The sequence below is a fragment of the Paraphaeosphaeria sporulosa genome (genome assembly GCF_001642045.1).
Source record: "Paraphaeosphaeria sporulosa strain AP3s5-JAC2a unplaced genomic scaffold CC84scaffold_3, whole genome shotgun sequence".
Lineage (NCBI taxonomy): Eukaryota > Fungi > Ascomycota > Dothideomycetes > Pleosporales > Didymosphaeriaceae > Paraphaeosphaeria > Paraphaeosphaeria sporulosa.
Genome location: NW_017253362.1, coordinates 1530466 through 1549698, shown reverse-complemented (window position 1 = coordinate 1549698; position 19233 = coordinate 1530466). Strand labels below are relative to the sequence as shown.

Sequence of the window (19233 nt, the reverse complement as noted above, 5' to 3'; positions counted from 1 at the left end):
TGCCAGAGGTGGACTTAGACTCGTGAAGAAAATTTCCCCACTAACCACAGCTCGGCCATACCTTCACCAAATCTCACGCACAAAGCTCACGTTGGGGCCTCAGATCTAGTTCCCGCGCTGCCGCCCATGCATCAACCGCTCTCCTGCTCATCTCTGCTCCACAGAATCACATGGACGACCATCTCTTCTTGAATGACGCCCCTTTCGACAAGCACTTGAAAAGCATTGCACGAGAGACGATACCTCCGGACCCTAAACCAAGGCTCTCCTAATACCATGCCATCCGGAATCCGCCGGCCCTTACCTCCCCGCAGCACCCGCCCTACGCGGCGCGAGAAGTTCCTCGAGGCGCTCATCCTACTCCAAGCCGACCGCGCAGTCGAACTCCAACGCGACATTGCACTGCGAACCCACACGATCGCGTCCCAAAGGGAGCTCATCGACGTACTCCAAGCGCATAAGCACGACTTTGAGACCACGGTCGCAGCCCAGAGGCAACAGATTGCCGGTCTCGCGCAAACATTGCCGACCTCGCGCAATTCCATGCGAACGATGAAACAATCCAGGCGCTGTTGAAGCAGATTGTGGCGGAGCAGGATAGGCAGGGAGAAGAGAAGGATAAGGAGATTGCGCGATTGAAGGGGATGCTTGAGGCGAAGGGGATTGACGCTGGGACTGGGTATGTCGATGCACAACTCGCAGCCATGCACCCCGTATACCAGACTCTAATATATATGCAGGACTACTACAATGCCTGCTTCACAGCAGACCACCAGCCGAGACGCGGGCGCTGGAGCATTGTAAGTCGTTCTCCGTGCCTCCTGAATAGCTTAGTCATAGCGCGACACATGGCAGTAGGAACGATGAATCTACCGTCCCGGCCGCCAGCGCTGCTCTGGACGACGATCGGGATAACACGGACTAGCCAGTTAGTCTCTGATTCGGTTCCACTCCCCGCCGTCACATCATCTGACACCTCTAGAACGGGAGAACGCAGCAGCGTAGTACAGCAACAGCGCGTGAATCTAGCATGGAAGATTGTGTCACGAAGAGCGCGCGCACTTGCACTGTTCCACACGAAGCTCAGGAACAACATTACGGACTTGGACGACGATAGCGTGCATGGCTGTTGTTCTCTGTTATGTTCTCAAGCGTCGTGTGTACGGAAAGACTCATGACGTCCACTTCACTGACTCTTTTTGCACCGATAACTTTCACGCGCGCCTTGTAGTACCGATTATACAATAAGAACTAGTGCAGCGTAGGAGTATCTATTCTGTGTTTTCTTATGCTTCGTTGATTCCATCCCAGGCGTGACTATGAACCACAGGTAACATCCTCCCGGTTCGGCTCGACTCCCCAAGGTACTCCGGTACTCCGTAGAAGGTTCGATTACTATGTATCAATCAATACGGGAGGAGTGATATTGCACTTAAGTAGAGACAAGCCGCTGTGCACGACCTTCTTAGGTATAATGACGATGACAAATCCAGACTGCTGTCTACCTTATTACTCTAGGTATGGGTCACACGCTTCTACTACTACTGGCCCCTAATACCATGCCCCCTACTTAGTATCTACTCAATTAGTAATTAGTAACTTCTGAACCCTGTACTTACCTGTGAGATCGTCTCCTTACTCCAGCAGTACCGGCACCCATCCTCATACGACCTTCTTGGGGTCACATGAAAACAGTGCGAGAGACCACTGGCCTCGCCCAATATCTTACTACATTCATTTGCTGAAGGTAGCCTAGGCCGACACTTGTCACAACTCCGTACCCAGCGCGCGGACTCAGCTCAAGAAGTGGCGGCAGTGTGCTTCCTGTCCGAAGCGCATCGGTATGTGTGATTGGCGGTGAAGAAGAGTCTATCGGGACGGGCCTCACGCAGACTTGTTAGGTTTGTCTTCCTTGGTGGTGGGGTTGCTCAGGTTGTCATCGTTGTTGGCGGTGGGGTTTCTGTTGTCGGGATTAGTACATGTAGTGAAGAAGACGGAGAGTGTGTCGCGGTGGGACTGACGTAGCGTGGCTCGACTTGTTGTCCAGCAACGACTTGAAGCACTGCATCGTCTCTCTCAGCGGCTATGACACCCTCTCCATCGTCATTGGGCTCTCCATCGCTGCTCAGAGCACCATCATAGATGGCCGCGCTCAGTTCCCGATCCACCGCCTCAATAGTTGCCCTGACTAGCGACTCTCTCGCCTCTCTGTCCTCTCTATAGATCTTCTTGACCATCTCCCTGTCCTCTCCATACAATTTGATGAGCGACTCTTCGTGTTCTTCATTCAGTTAGATCTATTCCTCGTACATCTTGATGCGCATGTCTTGCTAGTCAACTGTCTTCTCACGAGCCTTTATGGTGTCTTCTTGCTGCGCGATGAGGACGTCCTTCTCGGCGATGTTTTCGTCACGGACCGCGATGTCTCGGCGCGGCATAGCTAGCCGCTGGTTGCGACGGTTTTGGGTATCGTGTGATGCAGCTTTCGCCGCTTCTTGATGCACTGTGGTGGTATGCAGCAGGTTGTCCTGCTCGAGTTGTGCTTCACGAGTGACACGACAAACCCGTATAATGCCAAAGAAAGTGTGCGAAGCTGGGATTTCAAGTGGCTGAGAAAGGGTGTCAGGAAATAGGTTGTGTGGTGGATCCCAAGGAGAGAGTACGTTGTGAGGGTTTTGTGTGCAGCCACAGAACGCACAGCCCTGTGCCAGATTTATGTAGACAGTGCAGAAACCTCTCCAGGAGCTAGTATTTGCCATGTTTGATAGCGACATTCCAAAGCAAATATGACGGAAAGCCCGTGCGTTTCACTGCATGAATTTTGGGGAATTGATATCGGATATAAGCGGTCTGGATACGAATGTACGTGCTAGGAGTGTATTATGGAAGGCCGCATAAAAAGGTGAAACAAGGAAGATGGCCAGCGAGGATGTGGCATCGCGGCTTAGTTGTAGGCGGGGGAGGTACGCTGAGTCACTCTAAGCTGGTACTTCGGGAAGTGACGGCCAGGGTATGTCTGTATTCGGTGTTGTTCCAGGAGCCCACGTGGAGAGTCTGTAATAAACAGGGATATGAGACGGAATTTAGGCCTGTTACTGAGTATCAAACGTCTATCTCAACTTCCGCGCCTGCACCTCCTCCAGCTCCGCCATCTCATCCAGCAGGCCCACCGTCTCGGAGGGATTCGCAATCCACGCCGTCGTGCACGCCAAGCGGGCCTTGAAATCGTTCGCGCCGGCGGAGAGGAATTGGTCGCCCACGTGCAACGTCTTGCTGCCTTCTATCCCGCCGAAAAATTGCTGGCACGCAAGCACGCCCCAGGATTTGTCGCCAATGTCGACGAAGACGTCGTTGCCGCCGTTGAAGGCGCAGAAGGGGAGGCGTGTGCCTACCTCGGACATTTCCTGTTGCACAGTCAACGTTTTGGATCAGGCAAAGGGACAGGAAAGGCGTTGTGTAGAGACATACCAATATCTTCTGCGCAATCAACACTGTCTCTTCCAGCGTCTCCCGACAAAACTTATGCCCCTCGCGCGGAATAATCCCCACCGCGCGCTCCTTCCGCACAACCGTTGCCTCCATGCGCATATTCTTCACCGTATCCCGCAAACTCGCCTCCGCAATGTCCAGCAGCGCCGTGATATCGCTCTCCTCCCACAACACCATCTCCTTGAGCAGCCACTCCTGCTTTGGTACTAGTGCTAGCATGTCCGGGACCCCGCCGTCGAAGCGGAAGCAGTAGTTGCTTTCGCCGCCCATGACGATCAGGCCTTGCTTTGCGGACTGCGGGAGGTCGGAGGCGTATATGGCGTCGAGCAGGCCATACAGGCGCTCGTAGTACTTGTGCGCTTCGGTGTAGCCGGCTGCCGTCACAATGCCAATCTTGGAGCCGTTACGCATGAGGTTGAGGATGCGCGGGATGACGGGATTGTCGGGCGTGAGGCACTGGCCGTCGTCGTAGAGGGTGACGTCTCCATCGAAGGTGACGAGCTCGATGGGGCCGTTGCGAACCAGGGACATGACTTGAGCTGTGTTGAGGATGAGGCGCACGTCGTTGAAAGAGGGGGGCACGAAGCGGCGCATGCTGATGAAACGGCGTTGGTCTTGCCAGATGAAGGCATCGTGGAGAGCGAGAGGGGTGAAGAAGTTTGCGACAGGAGGAACCAGGAGCTTGAGTTTGGAGCGGTGCTGGGTGCCGGTTTGTTGGTGGGTGACTGGGCACGTGGTCAGTGGTTGGAACAGTATGTGGTGTGGTACAATCCTACTGTGGTCGTTCACTATGTCTTCGACATCCCGCATGATTTCCGCATATCGTCGCTGCGTCCGGGTCGCAGTGGCCTCGACGGCTTCACCATCGGGTTCAAAGACGGCGGTGGGCTGGGAGTGTAGCACGAATGGGACTGCTAGCAGACCCTGGTCAAGCATTACTATATGAGGTTCTGAAAGTGCGTGATGTTAGTACCTTGATCCATTCAATCTAGTACACGTCAGATCCAAGTTCTTTCATCCGCGGCCATAGCTCTTGCACGCACCAACTGGTCTCGTCGATGTGTCTGAGTTGCATGTCAGGGTCAGCAGGCATCAAGCTACGTGAGCAAGCGAACCTTGAGAGCATCTGGAGAGCCAGTGTCAGTGAAACTGGAGCCAAACACCAAGTCTGAGCGCATGACTTACATTCTACGCGGTATCTGGTCGTCATGGTGGGCTGAGAAGAGGCGGAGAAGAGAAGAACGCGCAGAGGGCTGGGTCTCGGAGGTGGGAGGAGCAGGCCGCTAAGCAGAAACAAGGGACGAGGGGCCACGTGAGCACTTTAGTGACGCCGCAGCGAGTCAATTGGGCTGCGGAGGGCTTGTCCGACCGCGGTGTGAGCAGACTACGGCGGAGAGGGGCAAGCTGTCTTTTGCAGGCCGGTGCGATGCGGTGAAAGGCTGCGGGCAGGGGTAGCTTAATCGATACCGCTGGTCCCCACAGCTCGCCTAGCGCCGGCCGCGGCCGCCCGTTGTCGTCCCTTGCATCAGATGCAGCACCGCACACGCGCAACCTCAGCGCGCTCCCCGCTGCCCGCTGCCCGCCGTCCCGCCGCAATGTCTGGCGCAGACCCGCTGTCGTCCGTCGCGCTGCGGCCGTGGCCCGCGCCCGCCAAGGAGGCCCTGAGCACAGAGGACATGTTCGCGCAGGTGGGGCAGCTCACCGCAGAGCGCAAACAATGGATGCGCGACATCAAGGAGCAGGCGCTGCTCGACGACATCGCGGCCGGGCGCGATGCCATCCTGGAGTCGGTCGAGGGCGGGAAGCAGCGCGACCAGGACGAGGTGCTGTCGCACGCCGCGATGCTGGAGAAGCTGGGCAAGGCGAGGGTCGAGGTGCACAGCAAGCTCGAGTAGGTCCGCCGTTCCTGCCGCATCGTGCTCGCTGATCATGTCCAGATGGGCCTCGTTCGCAGCCGGCAACGCGCTCAATCTCGTCTCGCTCATCCTCTCCCGCGATCTGGCCAAACACCCGGGCAGGAAAGAGTCCGAGAACATCTACACCCCCATGTTCCAGGCGCAGAATGTGCCTCGCAGCTCGGTGGGGCTGGTCAAGGAAGCCCTTGTCGAGCAGGATCCGTCGCAGATGCGGCCCGAGGAGAGGGCGCGAATTGAATATACCCAGCGGAGGAAGGTGCTGGCCATGAAGGGCTCGCGCATGGGGGCGCTTGACTGGGCCACCGACACGCTGCTCAAGGCTGCCACCGACCTGGAGAGCAGCATCCGCAAGGAGACCAAGTACTGGGACGAGATCCTGTCCATATCCGACAAGGGCTGGCAGATGCAACGCACCCGGAGGGGTGTGCGGAACGCGCCCTTCGCGGTCAAGTACGGGCCCGCAGAAGCGAGCAACCACTTCAGAGCACGCGGCTTGGCTCCGCTGCGTATGGACAAGGACGGCGACATTATCCTCGATCCCGCCCTCACTCTCAAGCCAAAGACGCTGCGCGTGCGCATCAGCGAGAACGACAAGATTGTAGGCGTTTCCCAAGCAACTATACGTGGCGCCCTGAACGAACTTGCCATCGAGAAATCGATTCAACTTGCCCGTGCATCCCTATTCGAGGAAGAAATGTTCTACGAAATGTCCCTCGAGAGTCGGAACTTACTCTCCTATGGTGTGGAACTGCGTGACACAGTCATCCACGTCACGGTGCCGGGCGAACATTCCACTCATCGCAAACTATTGATTGACTGCATAGCCCAGGATGATAATAGCCTTTCGATCCACGGCGGCAGTCAGGACTGGCTTGCGCACGATATTGCCGAGGGTTTGCGAATCCTGCTTGCACACGAACATCGCATGCGCTTGTTCAGGCGCACCCGACTCCCACCTCCAATGACACAACACAAGCACCAACAGCCTCCTCCCCCGCTCTTGCGTACTCTACTCGCCATGTTCAGTCATTTGAACGCTGTCGATTCGCTTTATGCTTATCTTAGAGCAGTCGCAAATACACTCAAGAGCGCAGGACTGGATGTGACTTTGGAAGCAACCAGGGAGCTGACCTTGGAGAAGTTGACCGCAACAATTAAAGAGGCCAAAACTAAAGATCTCACAGCTACCGATCAGCTCCTAGCGTCTCTCATTCGGCCTTTCGAAGGGAGAGCCGCGTTGTCGCTTCCCTCCTCGACCGAGAGCTCACCAGAAAGTCTCACGATTGGTACAAGAACATACATTGGCCCGCCCCACTTTGGCACTGAGCACAAGATTTCCTTACCACCCTCTCTCATTCAGCTGTTGAACCTGGAACATGACCCTCAACGGCAGCTGAAGTTCTCCTCAACCGGAGAGGTGAAATCATATCTGGACTGGATTATCTCACTCGACATATCTCAAACGCTACTCTTCAACGAGTTCGGCGGACGGTCGGTGATCAAGTCGTCAGAGCCGTGTATATCGATCGTGTCGAAGAGTAGCAAGAAGAGCTCGATCAGAGAGGACGACTTGGAGATCGAGCTAGAGAAGGCATCATTGAAAGCAACTGCTACCGCTCACGGACAGCTAGCCACAGGGGCGGCGGTTGAGAGCTTTACCTGGAATGGCTCGCCTGGACGGCAAACTCTGAAGGACAAAGTAAAGAGCTGGTTGGGTTGAAGTTGTATAACTTTCACGATGCGAACGCGCGACCTAACGATTCGCGCTCCGCCGCTTGGCATCCCGATCGATGATGTATGGACGGAACATGTCGCGCGGAGACGAGGTGGAGGCTAGAGTGGAACTCCCGATCTAGTGTGGGGTAGCTTCCCCATTCTCCGAGGCATCTAACTCGGAAACGATGCAGACCTGACGATCGCCATGTTTGTCAATTCTTTCGAAAACTTCATCATGACGCGCAGACCCTTCCATTGTAGCTGCGGGGAAGGTAAACGCAGCATCCCGGCCCGTTGACGTACCTGCAGCTTGTGACAGACGCCATGTAGCAATAAATGTAAAGCCAGGTACACCAATCGTGCAGCTTCTTCTCTTCGTGATTTGAAACATGTTGTCGATACCGTTACTGACCGCAGCATCGTTTCCGAGTTAGATGCCTCGGAGAATGGGGAAGCTACCCCACACTAGATCGGGAGTTCCACTCGAGGTCGTACACCTGTACAATGATCAGTGGCCCACAGGTACCTTCCCTCTTCACGTCCCTCACAAATGCTGACATTGGCCCAGGAATCACCGTCTCGCGCTCCGGCCGCAAATTCTCAAACTACCCGCCCGGCCTCGACGCAAACAACACCAACAACGGCAGCAACGACAAATACACTGTCGCCGAGCTCATCGGCAACAACACCGAACGCGCCTACCCCTCCGCCGAGATCAACAGTCCCCCAGGTGGCTCCATCAACTACTCGACATACCCAGCGTCGGGCGCAAACTACCAAAACTACCTAATTGGCGTGCAATCAGTCGTCCTAGACCCGCTCGACCGCCTGTGGATTCTCGACACTGGGCGCGCCCTCACGCCCAACAGCACGCTTGTGCCCGCCTCCTACGGTGGCCCCAAACTCGTCTGCGTGGACCTCTCCACCGATGCCGTGGTTAAGACTATCATCTTCCCATCCACCGTGGCATACGCGGATTCCTACCTCAATGACGTGCGCTTCGACTTACGCTCTCAATTAACCGAAAGCGGGCAGGGTGTCGCGTACATTACCGACTCCTCGACGGAAGGCCGCAACGGGATCGTCGTCGTAGATCTAGGCTCCGGCGAGAGCTGGCGACATCTCGACGGCGCGGCGGAGGTGCGATCGAACCGCGGATTTGTAGCGAGTGTGTGGGGCGAGCCGACGTATTACATCCCTGGGCCTGGGCAGCCGCTTACTTATCTGCCGTTTGGCGCGGATGGGATTACGCTGGGAGCGGACGGCAATGACCTCTACTGGACCAGTTTTGGGAGCCGGACACTATACTCTCTTTCTACCGAGAGACTGCTTGATCGCAGTCTTCACAGTGAGCTACTCGCGCAAAATGAGATTTGGAACAGGGGTTAGAAAGGCGTCAGTGACGGTATGGAAACGGACACTAACGGATTTGTCTACGCCGGAAACATGGAGCAGAACGCTATTAGCTTCTTCAACCCGAATAATGCTTCTTCGACACTGTTTGTGCGAGACTCAACGATTAATTGGGTGGATACTAGTAAGTCTATCTTCCCTAAAGTTTGGTCGGAGGGCAGGAAAAGGGAGGAGCAAAGGGAGATGGAAGCTGACAGATGCAGTGTCCACCGGCGCAGACGGCTACCTCTACTTCACTGTCAACCAGCTCTCCTTCAGCGCGGCATTCTGCCCTGGTACGGATCGGAGGGTGCGGCCGTTTGTGCTAATGCGGGCTAAGTTGCCTGGCAACGGCACCAGAGTGAGCGTACAGTAGGGAAGACAGAGGCGAGAGGATATGTCGTCGGAGTCGGCCAAAGAGTCTCGATTGTTAAGATTGATTTGATGGCACAATGGCGATGTACAATTCTAGATGTGAAGCAAAAAGTCACAATACCAGCCAGCCTCCTCAATTCAGTTATTCATCATAACCATCCATCCATCTTCTCGACGATGATACATTCTATCCAGTCTTGAAATTTTCCTTAGTATGGCATTGACATGTTGCAGGACCGATGCAGCTGATAAGGAAAGCGCCTCAGGTATGTGGGTAGGTGCCACCATCTCAACGTACATAGCGCGTCATCGCTCCCGGACGATACATCACTCTTAAGCAATATTCCAACAACAATGAGGCGAGTACCACTTACAAATGGCTCAGTCATTACGGTGCGTGCGAGAATTCTTATTATAGGTGACACTACCGTATTGGTTCTTGGATATGATCCCAAATTGGCCAAAGCCGACAAAGTATCCGAAACGAATCGCTCAATCAAGGTCACCAGATGCCCACAGCTCACTGAAAGCAAGTGTACTTGACCATCATCCAATGCAGTTTCCGCGCAGAGTTCAAAATGAATCGCTGGATTGGAGAAGAGAAGATCACACGTCGTCCAGTCTGCTACCGTACACGGCGTCGGCGCCGTTCTGCCCCGCCGCCGCTACCTCCTAACCGCCATGAAACAATTATTAGGTCCGAATGCGGATGTTCCGGTCGTATGCCGTGAGGACCATGTCTCTAGAGACAGAAACAGTCATACCAGCCGAATGACCACAGCCCACTGACTTTCCCAGCTACTGGGAAGAGCTCGCCGCCATCAGCCGCATGTACGGTACCGACATGTGGGACAGCCAATACTTCGGCAGCAACGGCACAGGCGGCATGTACTTTCTCGTCAAAGACGGCAGTTCGTCAGCCTCACCCTACGCTGGCTGGCAGACGTATCAACGCTAGACCATGGCCTTATGCGCATCCACGATCCGAGCGCGTTGAAGACTATTAATCATGCCAATATTGACAGGTGTAGTGTGATGGCAAAATACACCTCGGCATGGGACTGCTGGAGCCAGTTTCCGCATCTGGCGGGGGCACCAGGCTGTTGGAGGAATATGATGTTTGTTCTTTCGTCTGTTTCTGCGTAACTGGGCAAGTCGTGGCAATCTGGTGCCTTGCTAATTGGCATATAGATGCTCGACGGGACCCTCTTCCCGGCGATACCCTCTTTCATCTGCACCACCCCTGGCTCGACAAGCTTTCATGGAATGGCAGAAACTCGGTTCCCCTACGCGCCTCACACACATCGACGGACCGAATCTGCCAGGCCCTAGGACACAGCCTGGTGGGCCAAATGGCGGGAATGGCACGGGATTACTGAGTGAGCTGGGGACCCCGAAAATCCTACAGAACATCTCAGTGGAATAAGGCAGGAGTACACAAATAACATCGGAGACGGTGGCGACGAGACGATACTGACTCATAATATCTATATGTGGATCTGTTGCCTAAAGTGGCGGTCGTTGATTTGATAGATTTGGATAATCCGGCCGTTTGTGCAGACTACTACTAAGAAGGCTGGAGAAGGATGGCAGAGGGGAGATAGAAGCGGGAAAGAGGTTCGTAGGGACATACCGAATCCTTATCTTCGTTGAAGACTCTTACAGCCAAAACAGGATCGTTCTTATGGAGCTGTTATCGCCGTCGCAATAACACTCCCCATCGGAATCGGCTTCGGATCAGACTGGTGCATCTTCGCATTCACCGCCCAATCCGCCAGCTTCACCTTGCCCCGCTGGAAAACCATAACATGCGTCGACCCCCCAAACTCAAAGTGTCCAATCTCAGCTGCCCTCTCAATCTTCATCGGCGAAATTTTCCCCTCAGTATTATACTCCTCCGCAATCTTACATGTCGACACCTCAACCATACCTATACAAACCATAGCGACGAAGCCGATGGTGGCATGCTCAAACAAGAAAATAGCCCGCGTAGCTACGTGCCCGAGGTACGGCTGACTCTCCGTACCCTCCCAGGTCCCCGTATCCTCGCCCTGTGACGGTCTTTGCGCGAAGTACGTCCCAGGCTGCACCCACGTCTCGATCAATTTTCCCTCCACCGGCGCGTTCCACCGATGGTAATGCGTGGCGGATAGGAAGCCCTGGTATACCTGTCCACCCTCAAAGAGACCCGCGATGTCTTTCCGCCCACCGAACAGATCGGGGAGCGAGTACTCCACGTCCTTGACCCAAAATTGTGAGTCCGCGGCGCTGACATTATCCACGTAGGACCAGGGTGTCGACTCGCAGCCCAGATTAACGACTTGTGTCGCGTCGCCTTGGAACGGGCGCGCATCCTGCACGAAAGGCCGGATGAAGAAGGAATTCCACGAGTCGAAGCCGTAGCCCGGCTTGCTGGCGTCGTACTGCATTTCGTTCCAGACACCTGCGTCGAACGCTTTCTTCGAGATCCAGGACCCGCGTTTCTCCGGGTCGGCGATGTCGAGTTTGTCGAGCGAAGCCTCGCTCTTGAGAAAGGTGTTCCACGCATCAAGCACCTTCTTGAACTGCGCATTGAACGCTGCGTCGTGGAATAGTGCGGCGCCGGCGGGCGTCCCCATTCCGACGGCCAGAAACGCATTCATCGGCGTGCCGACTTGGACCGTCGTGTTGAACGACGGCGACGTCTGGATAATCAGGCTCAACGCCTCGAAGAACCAGTCGAATCCTGGGATCCAAAGCCCATCTCCGTCTTTCAGGATCCCTATGTCGTTTTGGATACCACAGGTCAGGACGTAGTCGTTGGCCTGCGCGATCATGGAGTTGATCCACATGCGGTAGACGCTATTTGCTTCAACCCAGGTCTTGAAGGCTTGGACGGTGGGGTGAAGAGTCAGTGGCGTGTTGCCGTCCCGGCGGGAGGAGATCTCGGCGCGGAGAGGGTAGACGTGCATTACGGTTGCATATGCGCGATTAGGGACCCAGAAGCCCATCTGGATGATGCCGTCGTGGTGAGGATTCATTAGATTGCGGCCGGTTGTTTCGAGGGGACCACGGCCGGATGGGGATGTGATGGGCGCCATGGTGGTGGTACTGCGGTTTGTGACTGATGACGATTTCCGAAGCTGGGTGAAGGATCGATCAATGACTATGTCTTCTGGAAACTAACAACTAACAGCAATGACTTTGATACATATTCTGGTAGAGATTTCCGAGGGGGCACGATGTTATAGACAGCGTTTCATGCATGCTGATCTAATGCCTGGTGGAGCTGAACTGCCCATGTACTGATGTTCTTTCATCTGCAGAGTTAAGATAAGAAGAGACGATTTCAGTCCTGCATCAGCTCGCCATTAATTCCACGCTACTTGTGCATTTCAGCAAGCCTCAGACCCGCAGTTAGTTGAAAGGGTGTGAAGACTTCAGCCAGTAGTCTAGAACCATAGAAGTACTGCAGTCAGCTCAAAGAACGCATACTGAACCACATGGACGACAAGGCTGCATATATCACTATAATTGTTCCCGATGAGGTTAGCACGATCTGTATATTCGCTTGCATATGCAGTTGATTGAACGGAGTTCATGCCACCTGAATGCGATTGGTCAAATGGACATGCATTTCAGCTCGTATTCCACACTCAGAACATAATCCAGCCCCGCCGCGGAGAACATCTAGATCAACACAGCTTTCCTTTCAGCTACTTTCTAGACTTGGTGGCGCAACGATAGCTTTCGCGTACGTGACTAGTCCAACGCAACAGTATCTGCTGCGTGTGACTTCCCTCTTTTCGTACGAGGGCCGAGCTATCTTACTGTGAAAGTAGCCAAAGACCAACAAAACCCAAGAAGTTCCAAGCTATTGCTGATACTGACACAAAGAGTACCGCAGGTTGCCTCCCTGTATTCTTGTAAGAGCTTGAGACCGCCGGCCGCGATAGTAGCATTCTTTCGCATTCACCGGGGCACGAATACAATACGGGTGATAACCTTTGAACATTACGCGCTCACAGGCTGCAACAGTGCAAGCTCTACGTTCACTTCTGTATTATGATACTGCGCTCCATGAGGCGGCGTAGAAATGTCATCCTCAACCATAGATCGTATTGTTTTAGTAAACAGCAAAGTACCTTCTCTTTACAGTGCTTCGCGTACAGTAAATCACGTGAATGAGTGTGTGTCCCAGAAACCGCTCACGACCAGATACCGCCCACCTCGTCACTCAACCTGGACTACGTTCTCTAGCACCCGAGCATAAACACGACACCGCAATTGGTTCGCCTCAGTACCGTGGCAGGACCCGTACAGCTGCCTCTGGATATCGTTTCACTACACAAACAACTCGAGGAGTAAGTCTTCGAGCGGGGCAGAGCACTCGGCCGTCGAATTAACCGGATCCACAGTCTCCAGGAACCGTATATGCAGAATGTGAGATTGTATGTGACGCACTCGGCTCTCTGCTTGTTCAAGCCTAATAAAACAAGGCGAAAGAGAGCAAGCGCGCGATACCGAGAGTTGTGCATGCAGTGGTAAGTTTTCACCGAATTATGGCCTCGCCTTTAGGATCCACTAGCTGAATCTATAGTCTGGAATGCATGTCGGACGAGGACTTTGAGGCGTAAGTCATGAAGCAGGTGGCTATTCGATCATTTGCGCGTGTCTGACATCCGGTTAGGAAGGGGCATAGGGGAAGAGAGTGACTAAGGGGAGGAATTGTGCTCGAGGAGACCGGTCGAAGATGAGTTAATCACAAGCCTGGACATTGTCAAAAAAGGAGACCCACCAGATCTTCTTCAGCGCCGCAGAACGCGTCTTGCTCTCGAAATCCGACCTTGGAGGAACGGCCGGAGCAGGCAAGAGCGAACACACGGGGCCGCCGTGTGGAGACCTCAGTTGGTCTGTACCGCCGTCCGGGTCGCCGTCATGGTTGTGCCAAGTGAGGTTGTCGTCTCTCGAGCCTCAGTGAGAGTGGTGCTACGTAGCGCTCGTAACCTCTGTGTGTAGAGACGTATCTTTTCAAGCGACAATCTAGCGCACAGGAAAACCGCCCAATGCTTCAAACTGCTCTTTCAAGAGACTGCGGTCGCGCGCTCGACCTTCACCCTCGCCGCAGCGAGTGGGCACGGACCATGCAAACGTCGGATTTAGGGCCTAGGCAGGCAACCGCCTGCTCTATAAGAGCACTACTATCTCCCGGCCTCACTTATTTTCTCTCTGCCAAGGGCTTTCTAGCTTGAAGGCAAATTGGGAACCCTAGGGACGTCCACTCCGCGATTAGGTTGGCTTCCTAGGGGGTTTGTCTGGTCAGCCAGAGTCAGCAATTATCTACCGTTCGACACCCATCTCTTACAGCCTCTGTCTCACCGGGTGATGTTTGGCTCGATCGCGTTGAGGAATCCCTCCACAGCACGCCTCGAGCCCGTAACACGGTTCGAGATGTGCTACTGGGGTCGACCATTCGTATGATAATTATATAGCGCGGTAACACGCGACAATCAAATCTTCTGAATGTGCGCGACTTTTAGGCTCGCGCGGGACATATGGGCCCGCCCTTTTTCACTTACATTCATGCCGTGGCATGGAGCCGAGGAAGAAGACTGTCTACGCTCAGAAGGGGATTGTCTACGCTGGGTTGCAGTGAGCCACGCACATCGGTGCACCTTATTTCTAACGACAACCCGCAGACGAGCATACACTTCGATAGCGGAAGCCTTTGTGCGCGCCGCTAGGCACCGGCACCTCAACGATTTTCGCCTCTACTAACACCTCTCGTGATGAACGCGACCCGAAAGAAGAGAACACGTTCACAACAGCGTCGTTTTACAGCTTAGAGCCCCACCGATAGTCTATTATGCATGCATGTAAATCCCACCCACCCATTCTCATCCATCACCGCACCCTTCAACTCCCCACCAACTGCGGCCCTTCAAACACCTTCGTTGGATCCCACACCGCCTTTAGCTTCGTAAGCTTCTCATAGTTTCCGAGCCAGTAATGGCTATGCGCCTCGTCCTTAGTCAAGCTCGTATCCGCATAGTTGATGTACATGCCAAAATTGACTCCTGGGCTCGCATCGCTGATCGCCTTGATCCAGCCGTTCAAAAACCCGAACCACGAGCTGTCGTAGTTGCCGTTGTATATGCGGTCGTAGAACTGCATCTTGAACGTCGCGTTGCGGTGCGCGTAGGCGGTCGCGTCGGCGCTGACGTTGGAGATGGCGGAGCCCTTGCCGCCGTGGCAGTCGAACAAGAGGTACCATGAGCGGGAGTTTGAGCGTGCGTTCGCGCTCCAGTAGTTGGAGAGGGCGGTGATGGCGGCGGGGGACAGGTACTCGGGCATGAGCGACTTGGCGAAGAAGTTCTCGTGCGTGTCGTAGGGCGTGACTTGCTTGAGCGGCCCGTTGGAGAAGGACGTGAGGGTGTTGAGCCACGTGTTGGTGCTCACACTGCCGCTGGATATGCCCATCTTAGAGAGCAGCGGGTTCATAAGCTTGTCGTAGTCGGCGCGCGTGCCATAGTAGACGCCGGAGAAGGTGGTGAAGCCAGACAGGAAGAGGCGCATGTTGAGCTCCGGTGGCTGCGAGTTGCGAGTGAAATCTTGAAGGGCGGTGAGCGCCGTCGCAAGCGCCGTCGCGGATGAGGGCGAGAAGTAGTAGTTGAAGACGATGTTGCTCTCAGGGGCGGTAAATGTCCTGAACTTGAAGTTTGTGACGATCCCAAAGGCGGCGCCTGCACCTCGCAGCGCCCAGAAGAGGTCGGCGTTCTGGGTTGGCGAGGCGGTAACGAGCGTGCTGTTTGCGAGGACGACGTCGGCGGAGAGGATGTTGTCCAGCGTTAGTCCTTTGAGGCGAGAGATGAGGCCATAGCCACCGTGAAGGGAGAGGCCGCCGACGCCCACACTGCAGATACATTAGGATCAGTTTTGATATATGCCCAGAAGCTATGTGCGTACCCAGGGCATGTTCCATGGCTAATAGCCTGCTTTCCTTGGCTGTAAAGTGCTGTAGCCACATCCCCCAGCCTTCCGCCAGTCCCAATCACTGCCGTCTGCGCCGTCTGGTCAACGGTGACGCTTGCAAAGTTCCGCATGTCCACGATCAGATGGCCGTCTTCGCCGCCAAGACCGTGCGAGCCGTAGCTGTGTCCGCCAGATTTAGCAGTGACCTGGACACTGTTCTTGGCTCCGCAAGCAACAGCATCTTGGACATGTTTCACGGTGGCCGGTACAGCGTAAGCCGCTGGTTTGAATGTTACTCTCAGGTTGAACGGTTTCAACGATTGGGTGTAGTCAGCGGAGCCAGAGGCGAGTGTCGGGACAGACGCAGTTTTGAGGCAGTCGTCGAGGGCGGCACGCTTGGAGATGGTGGCCGGACTGGCGTTGGAGAGCCATATGCCCAAAGAGGCAAGCAGGAGTATATGGTAGGCCATGGTGTTCCTTTACGGCTGGTCGACGGCTTGGAAGCTAGGCAGTGTCTGAAGAGCGTGTGGCGCGGCTATAAGTACATGTTCAATGTACTCAAAGCCTCGCCGCTGTTAGTATTGCACGGCAGGAGAAGGCGGCATGTTGCAATGCATCTGCCAGGAATTTCGTACGGCACCCGTGACATACGCAGATAAAAATTGCTATACGAATGTCATCGATCCTCTCTGTGTATATGAACCAATATGATAGGCGAAATGAAAAACGTGTGATAGCGGATAAAGAAAGAATTCACGAAAGACCTCTGACATCGAATACAACTCACTTCTACATGGGGTTCTAGAAGGTTAACATTGTCCCCACGATTGAGTGCTGAATCTAATTGTGGCCTCGTATAGCATCTGTCTGCTATTGGTCGTTGGATACCGAGATATGTGGCTGGAGTACAAAAGCCACAAGCGCACCCGGGTAGACGGTAATATCGGCACGGCATTGCGGGAAGGTTGTGTTCCTCCGGAAAAAGAGTCGGGTCACCCTGTCAAAGGTGTACCCACCGAATCGCACTTCGTACAATCCGAATTCGACTTTCGTTCTTTCGATACACAAGATCCGAACGAAACTCACCGGGCGATGGGGAGCCGTCTAGTTTTTCGGTATTCCAGACTGCGCTTCAAGTTCCTTTCGTCCTGAAGGAGGAAGCGGTATACTGAGGCGCTTCAATGTATCAATGCTACACATGAACCAAGTGTGTGGATTTGCTGTAGGCCCGGTGGCTTTTTACCCAGTAGGGCGGTACCACAAGTACCTATGATATACACATTCCCAGGGGAACATTGAAAGCCGCATGTGCCCAAAGATAAACGCGCAGCATCCAGACCTGGCGACCAGGGATAGCTCGGCTTACTGCGTGCGTCTCGTATTTTCGATGGCTTATCACGATAATTCAGGAAGCTAATGATGCAAGCTATGGCATGTGCGTGGAATGGCATACCGAGTATGACATCGAAGCGCTATGGACGTACTGGATGTGTCTTGAGTAAGAGAAAGTAGCAACGCGCTGTGAATGACGGAGCGACGTCGCAATTGAGCCTCTGCCAAGACACTAGCCAAATCTAGAAGGAATGAGTCGATTGACCACCACGACATGCATCGAACCTTGCGCACTACAGAAAGCCAACGCTATCCAAAGAACATCACTCCATCAGCAGCGAAACCGCTAAATATCAACTTTGCTTACCCAATTCTACAGTGTTTGCACTGACAACTGCCACCTACCCAGCTCCAATTCGAAATCCAGAACCATTAACATGAAGACTGACTACTACCAGAACCTATGGCCTGAGGCGGCTGCCCAGTATGCGCTTCGCTAACACCATGGATGTATCATTGTGCGCGGCGGCAAAGTGATCGGACAGGGCTTCAACGATCATCGCGCTGGCTTCAATGGTGGCGCTTTGAAGACTGGCGTCCTACCTGTCCGCTCCTTGAACCCGGCGGCCCTTGCTGAGCTAAAGAAAAAGCATAAGCACACGCGAGATTTAAAGAATGCAAGTGAGGAGGTCACGACCTTTACGCCGCTCGAGGCCGTGGGCGGCGGTAAACTTGTTAACACGCCGCTGTCTATGCATTTTGAGATGATGGCCATCCACTCTGCATTCTCGACTTCCACCACCCTGGCCTCCACAAACGTTTCCTCTCAAAAACTGTACTTTAAGATATCGTAACGAAAAACTCGACTACGACGGGACGCCATCAAAACCTACGTCGAGACCATCTGCAAAACGGCGCTCGCCCAGTCCACGGAACAACGTCTCGGTCGACCGGTTCAAGAGTGGCGATTTGAAGGCGCTGCATCTCAATCAGACATTTCTGAACGTGGCGCCGGATCTGACGCGAGGTCATGTGTTTCACGCGCCTATGGAGGACAGTATGAAGAAACACCGAGAAAGAATCAGAAGAACCGCCAACAGGAGGAAAATCATCACGAGAGTCATCGACATCAGAAACAACACCGCCGACAGTATGCGCGTAAATTGTCGGCGCAGGAGACTCTTATGGCTCCCTGCCATTGCTCCCGTTTGTTTGTTCCTTAGGCGATACTACCATTACGATCGGTGCACCCCACGCAACCGGCATGACTACATGTTCAGTCAAACATCATAATGTAGGGTTGGTTTTGATCCATTAGCTGCAGCTGTGAACAATCCAATAGAAACAGAAGAAGCCGTGTTCAGCCAGTGCCCACCCAAAGTCAAATCCTGTGCTGGTACCCAAGGGTCGCACCGGCAAGAAGAAGCCATCGACTGTTAATCGCAAAAAGCACCCCGTCTAAATGGAGCGGATCTGTATGTGGCGCAACTTGGATGGCAGTCATCAGCGAAGAGCGGTCCGAGCCCTGGCTAAGCTTGAGCTTCCGGAGACGACCACAGCAAAACAAGCGACAGGCTCACTGCACGAGGAGCTTCTCAACTCTGGCCCTAGGTCGACCCTCTGGAGCAAACATCGCATCACAAGGCACTGGGCCGGAGCCCTCGGTGCTGGCAAACCGGCCGTGCTATCGTTGCATCGCTTACATGAATTCGGTCGGGATCAAGCGAGTGTTCTAGATGGCGATTTCGGGCGAGTGAGAGTGTGCAAAGGTGCGAGACTTGGTTGATGCGCTAGATGACCTTGGATTGGGAGATGCAGCGGACGCCCACGCAGCACGCAGCAGCGTCTTCGTCACAAAGCATGAGGTTCTGATGCTGCGACGAACCATGGGAGGAGATGTCGAATAGTGCTTCGCTCACATTGTACGATATCAAGATGTTTGGAATGGCCAATTTGCACGCACGTGAGCTCCTTCCTAATCGGAAATTTGCTTCTGCAATGACGACATGCACACGCGCCGGCTGCGAGCTGTCAAAGTCTGTCACTTGTACGCACCTTCTCT

General features: G+C 54.3%; 7 protein-coding genes across 7 annotated transcripts; 3 read left to right on the top strand and 4 right to left on the bottom strand.

Moving 5' to 3' along the window:
• Positions 1 to 276: 276 nt before the first annotated feature.
• Positions 277 to 925, top strand: CC84DRAFT_1173893 (uncharacterized protein; the record flags this gene model as incomplete). Its single annotated transcript, XM_018180064.1, has 4 exons — positions 277 to 444; positions 567 to 679; positions 741 to 800; positions 859 to 925. 4 exons carry the CDS (start codon positions 277 to 279, stop codon positions 923 to 925), a joined length of 408 nt encoding a protein of 135 aa, XP_018038769.1.
• Positions 926 to 1541: 616 nt separating this feature from the next.
• Positions 1542 to 2759, bottom strand: CC84DRAFT_1203789 (uncharacterized protein; the record flags this gene model as incomplete). The annotated part of the gene is made up of 5 exons (XM_018181851.1): positions 1542 to 1577; positions 1620 to 1724; positions 2022 to 2281; positions 2351 to 2503; positions 2699 to 2759. 5 exons carry the CDS (start codon positions 2757 to 2759, stop codon positions 1542 to 1544), a joined length of 615 nt encoding a protein of 204 aa, XP_018038768.1.
• Positions 2760 to 2829: 70 nt separating this feature from the next.
• CC84DRAFT_1162361 (IMP-specific 5'-nucleotidase-like protein 1) lies at positions 2830 to 4917 on the bottom strand. Its single transcript, XM_018177970.1, has 7 exons — positions 4675 to 4917; positions 4605 to 4615; positions 4533 to 4553; positions 4463 to 4477; positions 4266 to 4413; positions 3469 to 4214; positions 2830 to 3404 (listed from the first exon to the last, which is right to left on the bottom strand). Exons 1-7 carry the CDS (start codon positions 4697 to 4699, stop codon positions 3111 to 3113), a joined length of 1260 nt encoding a protein of 419 aa, XP_018038767.1. The 5' UTR covers positions 4700 to 4917; the 3' UTR covers positions 2830 to 3110.
• A 120-nt stretch (positions 4918 to 5037) lies between these two features.
• CC84DRAFT_1141083 (uncharacterized protein) lies at positions 5038 to 7533 on the top strand. Its single transcript, XM_018176312.1, has 2 exons — positions 5038 to 5380; positions 5427 to 7533. Exons 1-2 carry the CDS (start codon positions 5085 to 5087, stop codon positions 7123 to 7125), a joined length of 1995 nt encoding a protein of 664 aa, XP_018038766.1. The 5' UTR covers positions 5038 to 5084; the 3' UTR covers positions 7126 to 7533.
• A 92-nt stretch (positions 7534 to 7625) lies between these two features.
• CC84DRAFT_1194609 (uncharacterized protein) lies at positions 7626 to 8990 on the top strand (the record flags this gene model as incomplete). Its single annotated transcript, XM_018181355.1, has 3 exons — positions 7626 to 8469; positions 8515 to 8658; positions 8738 to 8990. The coding sequence occupies 3 exons, from the start codon at positions 7626 to 7628 to the stop codon at positions 8887 to 8889; spliced, it is 1140 nt and encodes a 379-aa protein (XP_018038765.1). The 3' UTR covers positions 8890 to 8990.
• Positions 8991 to 10570: 1580 nt separating this feature from the next.
• On the bottom strand, positions 10571 to 11968 carry CC84DRAFT_1239566 (putative phosphatidylserine decarboxylase; the record flags this gene model as incomplete). Its single annotated transcript, XM_018183981.1, has 1 exon — positions 10571 to 11968. One exon carries the CDS (start codon positions 11966 to 11968, stop codon positions 10571 to 10573), a length of 1398 nt encoding a protein of 465 aa, XP_018038764.1.
• Positions 11969 to 14783: 2815 nt separating this feature from the next.
• CC84DRAFT_1141080 (FAD-binding domain-containing protein) lies at positions 14784 to 16309 on the bottom strand (the record flags this gene model as incomplete). Its single annotated transcript, XM_018176311.1, has 2 exons — positions 14784 to 15780; positions 15834 to 16309. The coding sequence occupies 2 exons, from the start codon at positions 16307 to 16309 to the stop codon at positions 14784 to 14786; spliced, it is 1473 nt and encodes a 490-aa protein (XP_018038763.1).
• Between the last annotated feature and the right edge of the window lie 2924 nt (positions 16310 to 19233).

Excerpts from the sequence above, each read along its gene's own strand:
- CC84DRAFT_1162361 (XM_018177970.1), bottom strand. The coding sequence starts at position 4,699 with ATGACGACCAGATACCGCGTAGAAT. Across the intron at positions 4,215-4,265 it reads AGACATAGTGAACGACCACA|TCACCCACCAACAAACCGGC; the intron begins GTAGGATTGTAC and ends CCACGTGCCCAG. Across the intron at positions 3,405-3,468 it reads TGATTGCGCAGAAGATATTG|GAAATGTCCGAGGTAGGCAC; the intron begins GTATGTCTCTAC and ends ACTGTGCAACAG.
- CC84DRAFT_1141083 (XM_018176312.1), top strand. The coding sequence starts at position 5,085 with ATGTCTGGCGCAGACCCGCTGTCGTCCGTCGCGCTGCGGCCGTGGCCC. Across the intron at positions 5,381-5,426 it reads GAGGTGCACAGCAAGCTCGA|ATGGGCCTCGTTCGCAGCCG; the intron begins GTAGGTCCGCCG and ends GATCATGTCCAG.